Source organism: Bos indicus x Bos taurus, chromosome 29 (genome assembly GCF_003369695.1).
Source record: "Bos indicus x Bos taurus breed Angus x Brahman F1 hybrid chromosome 29, Bos_hybrid_MaternalHap_v2.0, whole genome shotgun sequence".
Taxonomy (NCBI): Eukaryota; Metazoa; Chordata; class Mammalia; order Artiodactyla; family Bovidae; genus Bos; species Bos indicus x Bos taurus.
In genome coordinates this window covers 9,655,079-9,678,260 of record NC_040104.1, presented here as the reverse complement: position 1 = coordinate 9,678,260, position 23,182 = coordinate 9,655,079, and the positions used below count along the sequence as shown (strand labels likewise).

Below are 23,182 nucleotides of genomic sequence, written 5' to 3'. Positions count from 1 at the left end.
AAAGCTCTTTGACTCCGGGATTGACAGCAGTGTTTTGGATACAATGTCCATCCAAATGGTGTGAGGCTCTATCTCATTGTTGTTTTGGTTTTTCTAGCAAAGTAATGCTCAAAATTCTCCAAGCTAGGTTTCAACAGTACATGAACCGTGAACTTCCAGATGTTCAAGCTGGATTTAGCAGAGGAAGAAGAACAGAGATCAAATTGCCAACATCCATTGGATCATAGAAAAAGCAAGAGAGTTCCAGAAAAACATTTATTTCTGCTTTATTGATTATGTCAAACCCTTTGACATGTGTGGATCACTAGAAACTGTGGAAAATTCTTAAAGAGATGGGCATACCAGACCACCTTACCTGCCTCTTGAGAAATCTGTATGCAGGTCAAGAAGCAACAGTTAGAACCAAACATGGAACAACGGACTGATTCCAAATTGGGAAAAGAGTACGTCAAGGCTGTATATTGTCACCCTGGTTATTTAACTTATATGCAGAGTACATCATGCGAAATGCCAGGCTGGAAGAAGCACAAGCTGGAATCAAGATTGCCAGGAGAAATATCAATAACCTCAGATACGCAGGTGACACCACCCTTACGGTAGAAAGCAAAGATGAACTAAAGAGCTTCTTGATTAAAGTGAAAGTGGAGAGTGAAAAAGCTGGCTTAAAACTCAACATTTAAAAAACTAAGACCATGGCATCCAGTCCCATTGCTTCATGGCAAGTAGATGGGGAAAAAATAAAAACAGTGACAGACTTTATTTTTGGGGGCTCCAAAATCACTGCAGATGGTGACTGTAGCCATGAAATTAAAAGACACTTGCCCCTTGGAAGAAAAGCTATGACCAACCTAGACAGCATATTAAAAAGCAGAGACATTACTTTGCCAACAAATTCCCATTTAGTGAAAGCTATGGTTCTTCCAGTAGTCGTGTATGGACGTGAGAGTTGGACTATAAAGAAAGCTGAGTGCTGAAGAATTGATGCTTTTAAACTGTGGTGTTGGAGGAGACTCTTGAGAGTCCCTTGGACTGCAAGGAGATCAAACCAGTCGATCCTAAAGGCAATCAGTCTTGAATATTCATTGGAAGGCCACCTGCTGTGAAGAACTGATTCATTGTAAAAGACTGATGCTGGGAAAGATTGAAGGCAGGAGAAGGGGACGACAGAGGATGAGATGGTTGGATGACATCACTGACTCGATGGACATCAGTTTGAGCAAGCTTCGGGAGTTGGTGATGGACAGGGAAGCCTGGTGTGCTGCAGTCCACCAGGTCACAAAAAGTTGGACACGACTGAGTGACTGAACTGAACTGATGATCAGTGATGTTAAGTATCTCTTCATATACCTGTTGACTATTTCTTTGTCTTTTTTTGAAGAACTATCTACTGAGCTCCTTTGCCCAATTTTAGCAACAGATTATTTATGTTTTTTTCAAATGGTTGTAGTAATTCCCTGTACATTTTGGGTATAACTCTTTATCTGATACATGGCTTTCAAATATTTTTCTCTCATTCTACATATTTCCTTTTTATTTTGTCAATCATTTCTTTTGCTATGCAGCAGACTTGTTTTGACATAGTCTCCCTTTCCTATTTGTGCTTTTGATGCCAGTGCTCATAAACTTTTTACCTATGTCAGTTTAAAATCCTTAGCTTAGCTACAATGTTATCTCTTCACCTAATTTTCCACTCTCAGCTCCTATCATAACTCACACAGACACACAAACCTAGACACTTATGACTCTATGTCCATCTAAACTCTCAATCAGCATTTTATTATGAATAGTCATAAAAGGCTCAGTCAGTAGGCTGGTCCAAATGAGCACTCTGATGCAGAAATCTTTTGACTAATTACACTGAGGTGATACAGTCAGAGTCCTCAATTTTCAGCTATAAGATTAAATAATATTAGGTTTACGAATGACAAGGGATACTTATTCTAAGCCTCCCATTTCCCCTTTAGGACACTTAAATGTGTAGCTGTCATGTTTGTCCTATTGCTTTAAGAATGTACTTTAAGAATGACCACTGTCAGGTACAGGATAACCCAAACTTCTCACACCACATATTGTGACACATGAGGTCTATGGATTAGTTAATTGCCTTGTATGGTGGCAAATATTACCTGTAAGTAGGCTTTTTCTTTCTTTTTTTTTTTTTAACATAATCACACAACCAGATTATAGACACAATAATTTCTACTCCAACTTCAGTACCATCCCAGAAACACAGAAGTTTCATAGAGCACTAATTACTGTAGGGTAACCATGATATGGGCTTCCTAGGTGGCTCCATGGTAAAGAATCTGCCTGCCAATGCAGGAATGCAGGAGACATGGTTGATCACTGGGTTGGGAAGATCTCCTGGAGGAGCAAATGGCAACCAAGTCCAGTATTCTTGCCTGGAAAATCCTGTGGATAGAGGAGCCTGGAGGGATACAGTCCATAGGGCTGTAATAAGTCGGACACCCTGAGTGACTGAACACCCCCCTCCGCCTCCCCCCACCCCCCCACACACACACAAGACCATGACATGAGGACCAAGGTAGGAACCTGCAAACATTTAGCTCAGTGATCTGTGAGGGACACAGAGACTTCATGGCAAAGGGCTACAACTCTGTTTCTTCAAACAGGCTGAACCACCCATCTTGAAAACACCTTCTCTTTTCTCAATGGTAACTCCTTCTCATCTTTATGAGGTCTCTCTAATTTTATGGTAACTTGCCTCTAAAAATTGTTCCGAAATGCCCCCTGCCCTTAATCTTATGGAAAGGTTATTTCTGTGTTAAAACAGAGAGACCTGTGGCAACAAATCGCATTCATCACAATGAGTCTAATTCTGAATTTCCATCCATAGCTCCCTGGAAACCAAGGCAACTCACAACAGCATAAATTATATCCTTGAACTAAAGAAACATTTCCTTATGAAACAAGTAATCATAAACTGTGAACACACCACAGAGGAGGGGCAGCAGTGATGTGGAGATACTCACCTGTCTGAGAGATGGCCATAGATGAGGCCCCCCACCAGTGTTCCAACCATGACTAGGGATTGAATCAACGGTTTCTGTGACTGTTGATCACATACGAGGTCCCACTGGAAGAGAAAGAAATCAGCACAGAGGAGCTTCACAGTATGTTACATCCTTAAATATTTGCTCAATCTAGTAGTCCTTTAATGAACTACTCTCTGGTTTCCTTTACAACCTTTACTTCTCCATGTCATTCTAGTCACAGTTTCAGTTCAGTTCATTTCAGTCGATCAGTCATGTCCGACTCTTTGCGACCCCATGAATTGCAGCACGCCAGGCCTCCCTGTCCATCACCAACTCCCAGAGTTCACCCAAACTCATGTCCATCGAGTTAGTGATGCCATCCAGCTGTCTCATCTTCTGTCATCCCCTTCTCCTCCTGCCCCCAATCCCTCCCAGCATCAGAGTCTTTTCCAATGAGTCAACTCTTCCCATGAGGTGGCCAAAGAATTGGAGTTTCAGCTTTAGCATCAGTCCTTCCAATGAACACCCAGGACTGATCTCCTTTAGAATGGACTGGTTGGATCTCCTTGAAGTCCAAGGGACTCTCAAGAGTCTTCTCCAACACCACAGTTCAAAAGCATCAATTCTTCAGTGCTCAGCTTTTTTCACAGTCCAACTCTCACATCCATACATGACCACTGGAAAAACCATTGCCTTGACTAGACGGACCTTTGGTGGCAAAGTAATGTCTCTGCTTTTGAATAGGCTATCTAGGTTGGTCATAACTTTTCTTTCAAGGAGTAAGCATCTTTAAATTTCATGGCTGCAGTCACCACCTGCAGTGATTTGGAGCCCCCAAAAATAAAGTCTGAAACTGTTTCCACTGTTTCCTCATCTATTTCCCATGAAGTGGTGGGACCGGATGCCATGATCTTTGTTTTCTGAATGTTGAGCCTTAAGCCAACTTTTTCACTCTCCTCTTTCACTTTCATCAAGAGGCTTTTTAGTTCCTCTTCACTTTCTGCCATAAGGGTGGTGTCATCTGCTATCTGAGGTTATTGATATTTCTCCCGGCAATCTTGATTCCAGCTTGTGCTTCTTCTAGTCCAGCATTTCTCATGATGTACTCTGCATATAAGTTAAAAAAGCAGGGTGATAATATACAGCCCTGATGTACTCCTTTTCCTATTTGGAACCAGTCTGTTGTTCCATGTTCAGTTCTAACTATGTCAGGTGGTCTGGTATTCCCATCTCTTTCAGAATTTTCCACAGTTTATTGTGATCCAGATAGACAAAGGCTTTGGCATAGTCAGTAAAACAGAAATAGATGTTTTTCTGGAACTCTCTTGCTTTTTCGATGATCTAGCGGATGTTGCCAATTTGATCTCTGGTTCCTCTGCCTTTTCTAAAACCAGCTTGAACATCTGGAAGTTCACGGTTCACGTATTGCTGAAGCCTGGCTTGGAGAATTTTGAGCATTACTTTACTAGCGTGTGAGATGAGTTTAATTGTGCAGTAGTTTGAGCATTCTTTGGTATTGCCTTTCTTTAGGATTAGGCATGACTTTTTCAGATCCTCAGCTAAATCCTGTAGGTTATGTCAGGGCCAATCTTCATATTCACTTAGCACTGCATATATCAATGTTTCTGTCTTTTGTTTTGTTGTTCAGTTGCTAAGTCAAGTGTGACTCTTTGTGATCCCATGGACTGCAGAACACCAGGATCCTCTGTCTTACACTATCTCCGGGAGTTTGCTCAAATTCTTGTCCATTGAGTCAGTGATGCTATCTAACTATTTCATCCTCTGCCACTGCCTTCTGCTTTTGAGTTCAATCTTTCCCAGCATCAAGGTCTTTCCTAATGAATCAGATCTTCCCTCTGGTGGCCAAAGTACTGGAGCTTCAGGTTCAGCATCAGTCCTTCCAATGAGTATTCAGGGTTGATTTCCATTAGGATTGACTGGTTTGATTTCCTTGCAGTCCAAAGAACTCTCCAGAGTCCTATTTAGCACCAAAATTTGAAAGCATCAATTCTTGGGCATGGACTACTTGATGATCCAATGCCCACCTCCATACATGACTACTGAAAAAATCATAGCTTTGACTATATAGACCTTTGTCGGCAAGTGATGGATCTGCTCTTTAACATGTTGTCATGATTTGTCATAGCTTTCCTTCCAAGGAGCAAGTGTCTTTTAATTTCATGGCTGCAGTCACTGTCTGCAGTGATTTTGGACACACTAAATACATTTAAAAAAAATTTATGATGCCTGGATTTTACATTTAGGGTGAAATGCACTCTGATTTCATTTTTTGACAAGTAGCCAGGATATGGAAATTAAAAAAATTGATACACGTATTTCCAATTTGCAAGTAAGGCAAGAATATTCTACCAAGGGTAGTTTTCACATATTATGTCTTTTCTAACTGTACACCTTCACACAATTTAAAGCTTTGTGATACTAAAATTCACTTCTAGTTTGTTTTGTCACTACACTTAATATTGAAAAATAAAGTGCCTTTTTCAATTCTGGTTTCCTCAGAGTATATGACAAGCAGTGGGATTGCTGAGTCTTATGGTAGTTTTATTCTTAGTTTTTTTTTTTTTAATGTTTTCCATAATGGTTGTATCAGTTTGCATTCCCACCAACAATATAAAAGGGTTCCCTTTTCTTCACACCCTGGCCAGCATTTATTGTTTGCAGACTTTTTGATGATGGCTATTCTGACTGGATTGGGAAGACCCCCTGGAGAAGGGAAAGGCTACCCACTCCAGTATTCTGGCCTAGAGATTTCCATGGACTGTTTAGTCCATGGGGTTGCAAAGGGTCAGACACAACTGAATGCCTTTCACTTTCATATTCTGACTGGTAAGAGAATACCTTGTTGGGATTTTGATTTGCATTTCTCTAATAATGAGCAATGTGGAGTATCTTTTCATGTATTAGCCATCTCTATGTCTTTGGAAAATATCTGTTTAGGTCTTCTGCCCACTTAAAAAATTATTATCTTTTATTGGAGGATAATTGCTTTACAGAATTTTGCTGTTTTCTGTCAAACCTCAACATGAATCAGCCATAGGTATACATATATACCCTTCCCTTTGAAACTCCTTCCCATCTCCCTCCCCATCCCACCCCTCTAGGCTGATACAGAGCCCCTATTTGAATTTCCTGAGTCATACAGCAAATTCCTGCTGGCTATCTATTTTTCATTTGGTAATGTAAGAAGATATTAAGAAGAGGTGGCAAGAATACACAGAAGAACTGTGCAAAAAAGAGCATCATGATCAAGATAATCATGATGGTGTGATCACTCACCTAGAGCCAGACATCCTGGAATGTGAAGTCAAGTGGGCCTTAGAAAGCATCACTACGAACAAAGCTAGTGGAGGTGATGGAATTCCAGTTGAGCTATTCCAAATCCTGAAAGATGATGCTGTGAAAGTGCTGCACTCAATATGGCAGCAAATTTGGAAAACTCAGCAGAGGCCACAGGACTGGAGAAGGTCAGTTTTCATTCCAATCCCAAAGAAAGGCAATGCCAAAGAATGCTCAAACTATTGCACAATTGCACGCATCTCACATGCTAGTAAAATAATGCTCAAAATTCTCCAAGCCAGGCTTCAGCAATACGTGAACCGTGAACTTCCAGATGTTCAAGCTGGCTTTAGAAAAGGCAGAGGAACCAGGGATCAAATTGTCAACATCTGCTGGATCATGGAAAAAGCAAGAGAGTTCCAGAAAAACATCTATTTCTGCTTTATTGACTATGCCAAAGCCTTTGACTGTGTGGATCACAATAAACTGTGGAAAATTCTGAAAGAGATGGGAATACCAGACCACCTGACCTGCCTCTTGAGAAACCTATATGCAGGTCAGGAAGCAACAGTTAGAACTGGACATGGAACAACAGACTGGTTTCAAATAGGAAAAGGAGTACATCAAGGCTGTATATTGTCACCCTGCTTATTTAACTTATATGTAGAGTGCATCATGAGAAATGCTGGACTGGAAGAAACACAAGCTGGAATCAAGATTGCCAGGAGAAATATCAATCACCTCAGATATGCAGATGACACCACCCTCATGGCAGAAAGTGAAGAGGAACTAAAAAGCCTGTTGATGAAAGTGAAAGAGGATAGTGAAAAAGTTGGCTTAAGGCTCAACATTCAGAAACCTAAGATCATGGCATCTTATCCCATCACTTCATGGAAAATAGATGGGGAAACAGTGGAAACAGTGGATGACTTTATTTTTTTGGGCTCCCAAATCACTGCAGATGGTGATTGCAGCCATGAAATTAAAAGGCGCTTACTCCTTGGAAGGAAAGTTATGACCAACCTAGATAGCATATTCAAAAGCAGAGATATTACTTTGCCAACAAAGGTCCATCTAGTCAAGGCTATGGTTTTTCCAGTGGTCATGTATGGATGTGAGAGTTGGACTGTGAAGAAAGCTGAGCACCGAAGAATTGATACTTTTCAACTGTGATGTTGGAGAAGTCCCTTGGACTGCAAGGAGATCCAACCAGTCCATTCTAAAGGAGATCAGTCCTGGGTGTTCATTGGAAGGACTGATGCTGAAGGTGAAAGTCCAGTACTTTGGCCACCTGATTCGAAGAGTTGACTCATTGGAAAAGACTCTGATGCTGGGAGGGATTGGGGGCAGGAGGAGAAGGGGACGACAGAGGATGAGATGGCTGGATGTCATCACCGACTCGATGGACATGAGGTTGAAGGAACTCCGAGAGTTGGCGATCGACCGGGAGGCCTGGCGTTCTGTGATTCATGACACGACTAAGCGACTAAACTGAACTGAACTGAACGTAAGTTTCCAAGTTATTCTTCCATACATTTTACCCTCTCCTCCCTTCTCCCTATGGCCATAAGTCTATTCTCTATGTCTGTTTCTCCATTGTTGTCCTGTAAATAAACTCTTCAGTACCATTTTTATAGATTCGTATATATGAGTTAGAATATGGTATTTGTTTATCTTTCTCTTTCTGACTCACTTCATTCTGTATAATAGGTTCTAGGTTCATCCGCCTCATTAGAACTGACTCAGATGGGTTCCCTTTTATGGCTGAGTAATATTCTATTGTGTATATGTACCACAACTTTTTTATCCATTCATCTGTTGATGGACGTCTAGGTTGCTTCCATGTTCTGAAAGTGAAAGTGAAGTCACTCAGTCGTGTGCAATTCTTTGCAGCCCCATGGACTACAGCCTATCAGATTCCTCTGTCCATGGGATTTTCCAGGCAAGAGTGCTGGAGTGGATTGCCATTTCCTTCTCCAGGGGATCTTCCCGACCCTAAAATCGAACCTGGGTCTCCCACATTGCAGGCAGATGCTTTACCGTCTGAGCCACCAGGGAAGCCCTTCAGTTCAGTTCAGTTCAGTCACTCAGTTGTGTCTGACTCTTTGTGACCCCATGAATCGCAGCATGCCAGGCCTCCCTGTCCATCACCAACTCCTGGAGTTCACTCAGACTCATGTCCATCGAGTCAGTTTTGCCATCCAGCCATCTCATCCTCTGTCATCCCCTTCTCCTCCTGCTCCCAATGCCTCCCAGCATCAGAATCTTTTCCAATGAGTCAACTCTTCCCATGAGGTGGCCAAAGTACTGGAGTTTCAGCTTTAGCATCATTCCTTCCAAAGAAATCCCAGGGCTGATCTCCTTCAGAATGGACTGGTTGGATCTCCTTGAAGTCCAAGGGACTCTCAAGAGTCTTCTACAACATCACAGTTCAAAAACATCAATTCTTGGTGCTCAGCCTTCTTCACAGTCCAACTCTCACATCCATACATGACCACTGGAAAAACCATAGCCTTGACTAGATGGACCTTTGCTGGCAAAGTAATGTCTCTGCTTTTGAATATATTATCGAGGTTGGTCATAACTTTCCTTTCAAGGAGTAAGCGTCTTTTAATTTCATGGCTGCAATCACCATCTGCAGTGATTTTGGAGCCCCCCAAAATGAAGTCTGACACGATTTCCACTGTTTCCCCATCTATTTCCCATGAAGTGATGGGACCAGATGCCATGATCTTCGTTTTCTGAATGTCGAGTTTTAAGCCAACTTTTTCACTCTCCTCTTTCACTTTCATCAACAGGCTTTTTAGTTCCTCTTCACTTTTTGCCATAAGGGTGGTGTCATCTGCATATCTGAGGTTATTGATATTTCTCCTGGCAATCTTGATTCCAGCTTGTGTTTCTTCCAGTCCAGTGTTTCTCATGGTGTACTCTGCATATAAATTAAATAAGCAGGGTGACAATATACAGCCTTGATGTACTCCTTTTCCTATTTGGAACCAGTCTGTTGTTCCATATCCAGTTCTAACTGTTGCCTCCTGACCTGCATATAGGTTTCTCAAGAGGCAGGTCAGGTGGTCTGGTGTTCCCATCTCTTTCAGAATTTTCCACAGTTTATTGTGATCCACACAGACAAAGGCTTTGGCATAGTCAATAAAGCAGAAATAGATGTTTTTCTGGAACTCTCTTGCTTTTTCCATGATCCAGCGGATGTTGGCAATTTGATCTCTGGTTCCTCTGCCTTTTCTAAAACCAGCTTGAACATCTGGAAGTTCACGGTTCACATACTGCTTGGAGAATTTTGAGCATTACTTTACTAGCATGTGAGATGAGTGCAATTGTGCAGTAGTTTGAGCATTCTTTGGCATTGCCTTTCTTTGGGATTGGAATGAAAACTGATATTTTCCAGTCTTGTGGCCACTGCTGAGTTTTCCAAATTTGCGGCCATATTGAGTGCAGCACTTTCACAGCATCATCTTTCAGGATTTGAAATAGCTCAACTGGAATTCCATCACCTCCACTAGCTTTGTTCGTAGTGATGCTTTCTAAGGCCCACTTGACTTCACATTCCAGTATGTCTGGCTCCGGATGAGTAATCACACCATCGTGATTATCTGGGTTGTGAAGATCTTTTTTGTACAGTTCTTCTGTGTATTCTTGCCATCTCTTCTTAATATCTTCTGCTTCTGTTAGGTCCACACATTTCTGTCCTTTATCGAGCCCATCTTTGCATGAAATGTTCCCTTGGTATCTCTGATTTTCTTGAAGATATCTCTAGTCTTTCCCATTCTGTTGTTTTCCTCTATTTCTTTGCATTGATCGCTGAGGAAGGCTTTCTTATCTCTTTTTGCTCTTCTTTGGAACTCTGCATTCAGATGCTTATATTTTTCCTTTTCTCCTTTGCTTTTTGCTTCTCTTTTCACAGCTATTTGTAAGGCCTCCCCAGACAGCCATTTTGCCTTTTTGCATTTCTTTTCCATGGGGATGGTCTTGATCCCTGTCTCTTGTACAATGTCACGAACTTCATTCCATAGTTCATCAGGCACTCTATCTATCAGATCTAGGCCCTTAAATCTATTTCTCACTTTCACTGTATAATCATAAGGGATTTCACCTAGGTACTGTAAATAGTGCTGCAGTGAACAATGGGATACATGTGTCTCTTTCAATTTTGGTTTCCTCAGGGTGTATGTGTAGGAGTGGGATTTCTGGGTCATATGGTGGTTTCATTCCTAGTTTTTTAAGGGATCTCCATACCATCTTCCTGGAGAAGGCAATGGCAACCCACTCCAGTACTCTTGCCCGGAAAATCCCATGGATGGAGGTGCCTGGTAGGCTGCAGTCCATGGGGTCCCTAAGAGTCGGACACGACTGAGCAACTTCACTTTCTCTTTTCACTTTCATGCATTGGAGAAGGAAATGGCAACCCACTCCAGTTCTTGCCTGGAGAATCCCAGGGATGGGGAAGCCTGGTGGGCTGCCATCTCTGGGATCGCACAGAGTTGGACACGACTGAGACAACTTAGCAGCAGCAGCAGCAGCAGCAGAAGCATACCGTCTTCCACAGTGGCTGTATCAATTTACATTTCCACCAACAGTGCAAGGGCATTCCCTTTTCTCCACACCATCTCCAGCATTTATTACTTGTAATATTTTTGATTTTGGCCATTCTGACTGGTGTGAGGTGATATCTCATTGTCGTTTTGATTTACATTTCTCTAATAATGAGTGATACTGAGCATCTTGTCATGTGTTTGTTTGCCATCTGTATGTGTTCTTTGGAGAAATGTCTGCTTAGGTCTTTCTCCCACTCTTTGATTGGGTTGTCTGTTTTTCTTGTATTGAGTTGTATGAGCTGCTTTTTTTTTTTTTTTATGAGGAAAATGTTTTTATTTTTTTATTTTTTTAATTTTATTTTTAAACTTTACATAATTGTATTAGTTTTGCCAAACATCAAAATGAATCCATCACAGGTATACATGCTCCCTGCTTTTATATTTTGGAAATTAATCCTTTGCCACTTATTTCATTTGCTATTATTTCCCCCCATTCTAAGGGTTGTTTTCCACCTTGCTTATAGTTTCCTTTGCTGTGCAAAAGCTTTTAAGTTTAATCAGGTCCCACTTGTTTACTTTTGTTTGTTTTTTATTTTTAAATTTTATTTTATTTTTAAACTTTACATAATTGTATTAGTTTTGCCAAATATCAAAATGAATCCGCCACAGGTATACATGTGTTCCCCATCCTGAACCCTCCTCCCTCCTCCCTCCCCATACCATCCCTTGGGTCGTCCCAGTGCACTAGCCCCAAGCATCCAGTATCATGCATCGAACCTGGACTGGCAACTCGTTTCATACATGATATTTTACATGTTTCAATGCCATTCTCCCAAATCTTCCCACCCTCTCCCTCTCCCACAGAGTCCATAAGACTGTTCTATACATCAGTGTCTCTTTTGCTGTCTCGTACACAGGGTTATTGTTACCATCTTTCTAAATTCCATATATATGTGTTAGTATACTGTATTGGTGTTTTTCCTTCTGGCTTACTTCACTGTGTATAATAGGCTCCAGTTTCATCCACCTCATTAGAACTGATTCAAATGTATTCTTTTTAATGGCTGAGTAATACTCCATTGTGTATATGTACCATAACTTTCTTATCCATTCATCTGCTGATGGACATCTAGGTTGCTTCCATGTCCTGGCTATTACAAACAGTGCTGCGATGAGCATTGGGGTACATGTGTCATTTGTTTTTATTTCCATTACTCTAGGAGGTGGTTCATAGGGGATCTTGTTTTGATTTATGTCATCGAGTGTTCTGCCTATGTTTTCCTCCATGAGTTTTATAATTTCTGGTCTTACATTTAGGTCTTTAATCCATTTTGAGTTTATCTTTGTGTAGGGTGTTAGGAAGTGTTCTAATTTCATTCTTTTACATGTAGCTGTTCAGTTTTCCCAGCACCATTTATTCAAGAGGCTGTCTTTGTCCCATTTTATCTTCTTGCCTTCTTTTTAAAAAATAAGTTACCAAAAGGTGCATGGGTTTATTTCTGGGCTTTCTGTCCTGTTCCATTGGTCTATATTTCTGTTTCTATGCCAGTACCATACTGTCTTGATGACTGTAGCTTTGTAGTATAATCTGAAGTCAGGAAGATTGGTTCCTCCCGCTTCATTCTTCTTTCTCAAGACTGCTTTGGCTATTCAGGGTCTTTATGTTTCCATATGAATTGTGAAATTTTTTGTTCTGGTTCTGTGAAAAATGCCATTGGTAATTTGACAGGGATTGCATTGAATCTGTAAACTGCATTTGGTAGTAAGTCATTTTCACAATATTGATTCTTCCTACCCAGAACATGGAATATCTCTCCATCTGTTTATGTCATCTTTGATTCTTTCATTAGTGTCTTATAATTTCTGTGTGCAGTTCTTTTGTCTCCTTAGGTAAGTTTATTCTTAGATATTTAATTCTTTTTGTTATAATGGTGACTGGAATGGATTCCTTAATTTCTCTTTCTGATTTTTCATTGTTAGTATATAGAAATGCAAGTGATTTCTGTGCATTGATTTTGTATCCTGCAACTTTGCTAAATTCACTGATTAACTCTAGTAATTTTCTGATACCATCTTTAGGGTTTTCTATGTACAGTATCATGTCATCTATGTACAGTATCATGTCATAGGGTTTTCTATGTACAGTGAGAGCTTTACTTCTTTTCTGACCTGGATTCATTTTATTTCTTTTTCTTCTCTGATTGCTGTAGGTAGGTGGTCCAGAACTATGTTGAATAACAGTGGCAAAAGTGGACACCCTTCTCTTTTTCCTGATCTTAGGTGGAATGGTTTCAGTTTTTCACCATTGAGAATAATGTTTGCTGTAGGTTTATCATCTATGGCCTTTACTATGTTGAGGTAGCTTTCTTCTATGCCCACTTTTTGAAGAGTTTTAATCACAAATTGGTGCTGAATTCTGTCAAAGGCCTTTTCTGCATCTGTTGAGATTGTCGTATGGCTTTTGTCTTTCAGTTTGTTAATATGGTGTATCACATTGATTTGTGTATATTGAAGAATCCTTGCATTTCTGGAATATACCCAACTTGATCATGGTGTATGAGCTTTTTGATGTGTTGCTGAATTCTGTTTGCTAAAATTTTGTTGAGGACTTTTGCATCTATGTTCATCAGTGATATTGGCCTGTAGTTTTCTTTTTTTGTGTTGTCTTTGTCTGGTTTTGGTATCAGGGTGATGGTGGGCTTGTAGAATGACTTTGACAGTGTTCCTTCATATGCAATTTTTGGAAAGAGTTTTAGAAGGGTGGGTATTAGCTCTTCTCTAAATGCTTGATAGAATTCTTCTGTGAAACCATCTGGTCTTGGGCTTTTGTTTTTTGGGAGATTTTTGATCACAGCTTCAATTTCAGTGCTTGTAATTATTCATAATTTGTTTCTTCCTGGTTCAGTCTTGGAAGATTGAACTTTTCTAAGAATCTGTCCATTTCTTCCAGGTTATCCATTTTATTGCCGTATAGTTGTTCATAATAGTCTCTTATAATCCTTTGTATTTCTGCATTGTCTGTTGCAACCTCTCCTTTTTCATTTCTAATTTTGTTGATTTGATTCTTCTGTTTTTTTCTTGATGAGTCAGCTAAAGGCTTGCAATTTTGTTTATCTTCTCAAAGAACCAGCTTTTAGTTTTAGAATTCTTTATTATTGTTTCCATCATTTATTTTTCATTTATTTATGCTCATATCTTTATGATTTCTTTCCTTCTACTAATTTTGGGGCTTTTTGTTCTTTTCCCAGTTGTTTTAGGTGTAAAGTTAGGTTGTCTATTCGATGTTTTTCTTGTTTTTTGAGGTAAGATTGTACTGCTATACATTTCTCTCTTAGAAGTGCTTTTGCTGCATCCCATAGGTTTTGAGTTGTCGTGTTTTCATTGTCATTTGTTTCCAGATATTTTTTGATTTCCCTTTTGATTCTTCAGTCACCTGCTGGTTATTTAGAAACGTGTTGTTTAATCTCCATGTTTTTGTGTTTCTTACTGTTTTTTTTTTTCTTGTAATTGATATCTAGTCTCATAGCGTTGTCAATGGAGAAGACGCTTGATACGATTTCAATTTTCTTAAATTTCCTGAGATTTGATTTGTGACCCAAGATATTGTCTATCCTGGAGAATGTTCCATGTGCACTTGAGAAGAAGATGTATTTTTCTGCATTCAGATGGAATGTCCTGAAGATATCAATGAGATCCATCTCATCTAATGCATTGTTTAAGATTTGTGTTTACTTATTAATTTTCTGTTTTGATGATCTGTCCATTGATGTGAGTGGGGTGTTAAAGTCTCCTACCATTATTGTGTTACTGTCAATTTCTCCTTTTACGTCTGTTAGTGTTTGTCTTATGTATTGAGTTGCTCCTATGTTGGGTGCATAGATATGTACAATTGTTATCTCTTCCTTTTGGATTGATCCCTTGATCATTATGAAGTGTCCTTCCTTATCTCTTGGAAGCCTCTTTATTTTAAGGTCTATTTTGTCTGATATGAGGATTGCTACTCCAGCTTTCTTTCGCTTCCCATTTGCATGGAATATGTTTTCCATCCTCTGAATTTCAGTCTATATGTGTCTTGAGGTCTGAAGTGGGTTTCTTGTAGACAGCATATATATGGGTCTTGTTTTATATCCATTCAGCGAGTCTGTTTTTTGGTTGGAGCATTTAATCCATTTACATTTAAAGTAATTATTGATATACATGTTCCTATTGCCTTTTTGAACAAAGCTAGTGGAGGTGATGGAATTCCAGTTGAGCTATTTCAAATCCTGAAAGATGATACTGTGAAAGTGCTGCACTCAATATGGCAGCAAATTTGGAAAACTCAACAGTGGCCACAGGACTGGAGAAGGTCAGTTTTCATTCCAATCCCAAAGAAAGGCAATACCAAAGAATGCTCAAACTACCACACAATTGCACTCATCTCACATGGTAGTAAAGTAATGCTCAAAATTCTCCAAGCCAGACTTCAGCAATACGTGAACCGTGAACTTCCAGATGTTCAAGCTGGTTTTAGAAAAGGCAGAGGAACCAGAGATCAAATTGCCAACATCCACTGGATCATGGAAAAAGCAAGAGAGTTCCAGAAAAACATCTATTTCTGCTTTATTGACTATGCCAAAGCCTTTGACTGTGTGGATCACAATAAACTGTGGAAAATTCTGAAAGAGATGGGAATACCAGACCACCTGACCTGCCTCTTGAGAAACCTATATGCAGGTCGGGAAGCAACAGTTAGAACTGGACATGGAACAACAGACTGGTTCCAGATAGAAAAAGGAGTATGTCAAGGCTGTATATTGTCACCCTGCTTATTTAATTTATATGCAGAGTACATCATGAGAAACACTGGGCTGGAAGAAGAACACGCTGGAATCAAGATTGCCAGGAGAAATATCAATAACCTCAGAAATGCAGATGACACTACCCTCATGGCAGAGAGTGAAGAGGAACTAAAAAGCCTCTTGATGAAAGTGAAAGAGGAGAGTGAAAAAGTTGGCTTGAAACTCAACTTTCAGAAAACAAAGATCATGGCATCTGGTCCCATCACTTCATGGGAAATAGATGGGGGAACAGTGGAAATAGTGTTAGACTTTATTTTTTTGGGCTCCCAAATCACTGCAGATGGTGACTGCAGCCATGAAATTAAAAGACGCTTACTCCTTGGAAGGAAAGTTATGACCAACCTGGATAGCATATTCAAAAGCAGAGACATTACTTTGCCAACAAAGGTCCATCTAGTCAAGGCTATGGTTTTCCAGTGGTCATGTATGGATGTGAGAATTGGACTGTGAAGAAATCTGAGCGCCGAAGAATTGATGCTTTTGAACTGTGGTGTTGGAGAAGACTCTTGAGAGTCCCTTGGACTTCAAGGAGATCCAACCAGTCCATTCTGAAGGAGATCAGCCCTGGGATTTCTTTGGAAGGAATGATGCTATAGCTGAAACTCCAGTACTTTGGCCACCTGATTCGAAGAGTTGACTCATTGGAAAAGACTCTGATGCTGGGAGGGATTGGGGGCAGGAGGAGAAGGGGATAACAGAGGATGAGAGGGCTGGATGGCATCACCGACTCGATGGACGTGAGTTTGAGTTAATTCTGGGAGATGGTGATGGACAGGGAGGCCTGGCATGCTGCGATTCATGGGGTCACAAAATGTTGGACACGACTGAGGGACGGAAGTGAACTGATTGCCCTTTTCTTAATTGTTTGAGGTTGATTTTGTAGATCTTTTTTCTTCTCCTGTATTGCCTGATTATATAAGTCCCTTTAACATTTGTTGTAAAGCTGCTTTGGTGGTACTGAATTCTCTTAACTTTTACTTATCTGAAAAGCTTTTTATTTCTCCATCAATTTTGAATGAGATCCTTACTGGGTATGTAATCCTGGCTGTAGATTTTTCCCATTCAGTACTGTAAATATATCCTGCTATTCCCTTCTGGCCTGTGGAGTTTTTGCTGAAAGATCAACTGTTAAGCATATGGGGTTTCCCTTGTATGTTACTTGTTGCTTCTCCCTTACTTCTTTTAATATTCTTTGTGTTTAGTCTTTGTTAGCTTGATTAGTATGTGTCTTGGCATGTTTCTCCTTGGGTTTATCCTGTATGGGACTCTTTGTGCCTCTTGGACTTGATTGACTATTTCCTTTTCCATGTTGGGGAATTTTCAACTATAATCTCTTCAAAAAATTTCTCATATCCTTTCTTTTCCTCTTCTTCTAGGACCCCTATAATTGGAATGCTGGTGCATTTGATGTGGTCCTAGAGGTCTCTGAGATTGTTCTCAGCTCTTTTCATTCTTTTAACTTTATTCTGCTCTTCAGAACTTATTTCCACTATTTTATCTTCCAGCTCACTAATTCATTCTTTTGCTTCACATATTCTGCTATTGATTGCTTTAGAGTATTTTTGACTTCAGTAATTGTGTTGCTTGTCTCTGTATGTTTATTCTTAATTCTTCTAGGTCTTTGTTAATTGATTCCTGCATTTTCTCCATTTTATTTTCAAGGTATTTGATCATCTTTACTATCATTATTCTGAATTATTTTTCAGGTATTTTTCCCATTTCCTCTTCATTTATTTGGACTTCTGTTTTTCTAGTTTGTTCCTTCATTTGTGCAGTATTTCTCTTCCTTTTCATTATTATTTTTTTAAAGTTATTGTGTTTGAGGTATCCTTTTCCAAGGCCTCAAGGAAAGTTGAATTCTTTCCTTGAAGAAGGTTGAATTCTGTTTTCCTTTTTGTTTCTGCCCTCCTAAGATTGGTCCAGTGGTTTGTGTGAGCTTCGTATAGGGTGAGATTTGTGCTGAGTTTTTGTTTGTTTGTCTTCCCTCTAATGGCAAGGCTGAGTGAGGTGATAATCCTGTCTGATGATGATTAGGTTTGTATTTTTGTCTTGTTTGTTGTTTAGATGAGGCATCTTTCACAGGGTTCTATTGGTGATTGGGTGATGCTGGTTCTTGTATTCAAGTAGTTTACTTTGAGTGAGTTCTCACTATTTGATACTCCCTAGGATTAGTTCTCTGGTAGTCTAAGGCCTTGGAGTCAGTGCTCCCATTCCAAAAGCTCAGGGCGTGATCTCTGGTCAGGAACAAAGATTCCACAAGTGGCTTGTTATGGCATTAAGTTAGATTAAAACAAATATCAAAAACCAAGAAACCAAAGATGAACCACAGACAAATGGAAATTACAAAATCAGGAAAATAATAATTAAAATAATGGAATATACACATATACATATATACCCATGAGCAAAGTGAAAACAGTCTAACAAAAATAAAGTATAGTAGATTGACCCAGTGAACAAAAGAAATAAAAAATTACATTTACCAGTTAAGAACAAAACTAACTTAAGCACAAACTGGAAAACAAAATTAAAGCAAGGTGCCAGCCAAGTGGGGAATAAAGCAATGATAACAAAACTAACAAATATATTGAGGGGAAAGGAAAGAAAGAAAAGAAAGAATAGATATGCAAAGTTAAATAGAGGTAGATGAGGAAGTTTTACATACATTAAAGATTAACTGCAAGGGGAAAAGAACAGTAGGAAAGGCAAACAAAGGAATAAATGTACAAAAAATATAATAGGCTTAAAAAATTAAAATTATAAAAAAGAGAAAACGAAAAAATGGAAGAAGAAAGAAAAAAGGAAAAGAAAGGATAACTTCACAGAGTTGCAAAAGCCCAACATAGAGGCAGAGGTTTATAACAATGATAGAAAATGTGACTGAATACACATATACATATACTCCCACAAGCAAAATCAAAACAGTCCAATAAAAATAAAGTACAGTAGATTGACCTGGTAAACTAAGGAAACAGAAAATTATATCTACTAGAACAAAAGTAATTAAAGCACAAACTGGAAAACAAAACTAAAGCAAGTTGCCAATTGGGAAATAAAGCAATGAAAATAAATCTGACAAATATGTTGAGAGGAAAGGAGAGAAAGAAAAGAAAAAATAGCTGTGCAAAGTTAAATAGAGGTAGACAAAGAAAATTTGTATACATTAAAGATTGATACAAGGGTAAAAGAACAGTAGGAATAGCAAATAGAGGAATCAATGCAGAAACATAATAATAGGTTTAAAAAATTAAAAAAGAGAAAAGAAAAAAGAAAAGAGGAAAACTCCACAGAACTTCAAAAGCCCAATGTAGAGGCAGAGGTTTATGACAACAATAAAAAATGTTACTGAGAAAAAAAAAAAGCTCAAAAACTTAATTGGATTTCTTAGTGCCGAAAAAATCAACAACTACAACAAAGGGGAAGAAAAGAAAAAAAAATCCAAAAGAATGTACAGAACAAGTAAAAAAATAAAAATGGTAAATGTTTTTCTTGAGTCACTGCTGTCAGTTTCTCTCCCTGGGAATCACAGTTCACCTTATCTCCCTAGGATGCCCTCCAACATGTGCTAATCTCTGGACCTGCTGTGGGGGCAGCTCAAATTCTAATCTGGTCCTACTCCTGTATGTTCTTGCCTTCAATGTCCACAGCTATCAGAACTAGTGTGTTTTCTTTTGTGGGAACTCTCAATGACCTTTGATATATTCCATAGACACAGAGTCTGCTTAGTTGATCATGTGGATTTACTTTGGAGCTTGTACAGCTGGTGAGAAAGTTTTGGGTCTTTTTCCCTAGCTACACTGTCCCTGGGTTTCAATTGTGGTTTTGAAATCCACAATCCACCTCTACATGTGGATTGTCCACTGGGGTTTAGCTCTGAGGCTGTCCTGGAGGGTTTGGGTTTGCTCCTGTCAGGGCCAGGTGTGGAGGTACTGCAGTTGCAGGGATTCTGGCAGCACCAAGTATTCAGGTGGGTTGGCGGCTAGGGCAGCAGGAAATATAGTGCTCTAGAAGGGTATGGCAACCAGTTTTGGCCAATACACTCCAATATTCTTGCCTGAAGAACATCCTCTCTGATAGAGAACCCTGGCAAGCCACAGTCTACAAGGTTGCAGAGTTGGACACAACAGAAGTGATCTTGCGTGCATAGACACAAGACTTTTTTTGCCTGTGGCAGCTCTGCCCCAGTGAGAGCTGAGCGTGAAGGCAGCACAGCTTCTTGGCTTGTGGGGACCCTGCTGGTGCCACGTGTGCAGGGACACTGACTGCCTCTGTCACAGGAGTTATGGCCCTATCAGAGTCTTTCTTCAAGCTTCTTGTAGCTGGCGATCAGGTCTCTTTGGCCAGTCTTTCTCCATTGCTCTGCTTATGCAGGCACTTAGAGGGCTCCCTTGCCTGGGGTCCCTCTCTGTTGTTCAGTCAATCAGACACATAGAAGGGTCCCCCTGGCTGGGGTCCTACTCTGTAGTTTGGCATATCAGTCACCGAAAGGAGCACCCTGGATGGGGTCCTACTCTAGTTCAGTGCGTCAGGCATTTGATAGACCAGGCTGTCTATTGTTCAGCTGCCAATGCTGGTGTGTGGGGAGAGAGAGGCTATGGTAATGGCTTCACCCCCTACATGTGACTCAGCAGTATCACCTTGCTTCCATGGCTGCCGGGCTTTCCTCCACCGGCATTTCCCACCACAATCTCCTCCCTCACATCCCCTCAGTCTCTCCACAGTCAACAGCAGCCCTCGCCCTGGGAGTGCACCACAATCCCTAAACTCCAGCTCCCAGCTGCTGCGCCTTCCAGAAGACCAGTGTTACTGTCTGAGGTATGTATGGCTGCAGCAAGGACTGTCTGATTCTCATTCCATTTAGGCTGCCACAGATCAGCTGTTTCACTCTCAGCCTTAAATGTTTCTCCTCTGACTCGGACAACTGTCCCACTGTGGGGACTGGACCCCTGCTTCAGTTCCCCCTCCCACCAAGGGCAGGTCCAGTCCTACTAACACTCCTATTTTCCCCCCTAGTTCCTTCATCCTACCAAGTTTTGCATGGTTCTACATATTCTTTTCTGCTGGTCAGGTACTCCTGTCTGCTCTCAGCTGGTGTTCTGCATGCACTTCTGTGTTTGAAGGTGTATTCCTGATATATCCGTGGAGAGAGATGTATTCCACCTACTCCTCTCCCATCTTGTCCTCAGCCTCTGCCCACTTTTTGATTGGGTTGTTTGTTTTTCTGGTATTGAGTGGCATGAACTGCTTGTGTATTTTGGAGATTAATTCTTTGTCAGTTGTTTCATTTGCTATTATTTTCTCCCATTCTGAGGGCTGTCTTTTCACCTTGCTTATAGTTTCCTTCTTTGTGCAAAAGCTTTTAAGTTTATTTAAGTCCCATTTGATTATTTCTGGGTTTTTAAAATTACCATATGTAAAATAGATAACCAGTGTGAGTTTGATGTATGACACAGGGCATGAAAAGCCAGTGCACTGTGACAACCTGGTGGGATAGGGTGGGGAGGGAGATGGGAGGGAGTTTCAGAATGGAGGGGACACATGTATACCTATGGCCAATTCATACTGATATATGGCAAAAACCATCACAATATTGTAAAGTAATTATCCTCCAATTAAAGTAAATAAATAAATTAAAAAGAATAAAGTGCTTGGCAATTAAAAGGATAATCAATCACTCCTTACTAAAAGTATGAAAGGAAGCTGGCTACATTATCTACTCAGTGACTGAAGACTTGAACCCTGTTTCAGATCAGATCAGTCGCTCAGTCGTGTCCGACTCTTTGTGACCCCATGAATCGCAGCACGCCAGGCCTCCCTGTCCATCACCAACTCCCGGAGTTCACTCAGACTCACGTCCATCAAGTCAGTGATGCCATCCAGCCATCTCTTCCTCTGTCGTCCCCTTCTCCTTTTGCCCCCAATCCCTCCCAGCATCAGAGTCTTTTCCAATGAGTCAACTCTTCGCATGAGGTGGCCAAAGTACTGGAGTTTCAGCTTTAGCATCATTCCTTCCAAAGAAGTCCCAGGGCTGATCTCCTTCAGAATTCATTTATGTTATTCTAAACAGGATAGGAGCACTCCCTGGTGGCTCAGTTGGTAAAGGGTCTGCCTGCAATGAGGAAGAACTGAGTTCGATCCCTGGGTCAGGAAGATCGCTTGGAGAAGGTAATGGCAACCCACTCCAGTATTCTTGCCTGGAGAATTCCATGGACAGAGGAGCCTGGTGGGCTACAGTCTATGGGGTCACGAGTTGGACACGACTGAGTGACTAACTTTTACTTTCAAACAGGATATGACTCAGGACACGACTGTATGTGTGTATACTCAGGACATGACTGAGTATACACCTACACTTATAAGAAGTAAATTGGGCCTTTACCTCAGTCACGATGGTGGAGGAGAACAAGCTGTGGTCATACACCCAGCCGTCCACACAGGGCTCTGTGTCCAGGTCAGTCATGTTGGGGAAAGTCCCATTCAGGTGAAGGAGCTGCCACTGGGGGTGGAGGAAACGACGACACTTCTCTGGTTTCAAGTTTGAATCCAGTGGGATGGAGATTCTCAGGAGGACATCAGGGCTGAGGATCCCAGTGTCATTATCAGAGACAGTGGCATTATCGAGGATGTGGACCCAGCAGCGATGACCAGGAATGGCTGCAGTGAAGTTCTCCAACAGTGAGTGACAGACTACTATCATGAAAGAAGGGAAAATTAAAGCCATCTGAAGTATCTGGAATTTCCCCAGGCCACCAACTTTATCCAGGAGCTCCTCAAAGGCCATTGCAAACAGGTGATATTCAAGAGGAGTCAAAATGACTTTACAGAGAGAAGTTCAAGGGGAGAAAATGTTTTCTTTAATTCACACTAAGTCTATGTGACCTCATGCCAGTTTCTCATGCCTGGGTCTAACCCACCTCACTACTGTAACAGAGCAATGGAATCAGTTTCCCTAGTCCTTTTGAAAGCATGGGGTGGTTGCTTTTTAGCAAAGTTATAGAGAAAATTATTTACCAAAGATATCTGTATCTCATGAATATTAAATCTGTTTAAATATTTACTCTCTGAATGTGTTTGTCCTTTGTGATTTTGTGAAACTGGCATAGGACTTTGTCATGTACGTGACCTTTGAATAACCTTAAAGTAAGCTACACAGTCTTCAGTCATTTCTAAAAAACGGAACTGGAGAGACACAAAGACTATTCTAGGAAAGAGAAGAAAACAAATGGTTTTTTTCTTGTTTGTTCTGTAACAACACACTACTCAAGAAAATACAGTCCTTTGCTTTTAATTAAAGTGGCGTATGATGCAATTTCTAACTGGTTCAAAGTTGGGAAAGGGGAACAACTAGGGTGTATGTTGTCACTCTGCTTATTTAACTGATATGCAAAGTACATAATGTGAAATGCCAATCTGGATTAATCATGAACTGGAATCATGACTTCTGGGAGAAATATCAATAACCTCAGATTCGCAGATGCCACTCTAATGGCAGATA

The 23,182-nt window shown here is 40.4% G+C and overlaps 1 protein-coding gene across 4 annotated transcripts in view; it reads right to left on the bottom strand.

Annotated features, from left to right (window-relative positions):
* The window catches only part of LOC113886329 (solute carrier family 22 member 10-like), a 35,699-nt gene extending 12,967 nt beyond the window's left edge, over window positions 1-22,732 (bottom strand). The window contains exons 1-2 of one of the 4 annotated variants that reach the window (XM_027532452.1): window positions 22,067-22,732; window positions 2,994-3,097 (exon numbers count right to left, since the gene is read on the bottom strand). In XM_027532452.1, coding sequence (XP_027388253.1) covers window positions 2,994-3,097; window positions 22,067-22,468 — 506 coding nt within the window. In that variant the 5' untranslated portion in view covers window positions 22,469-22,732. The remainder of the gene's footprint in view (window positions 1-2,993; window positions 3,098-22,066) is intronic. The other 3 variants (XM_027532450.1, XM_027532449.1, XM_027532451.1) reach the window with 3 other exon arrangements.
* Window positions 22,733-23,182: the final 450 nt, after the last annotated feature.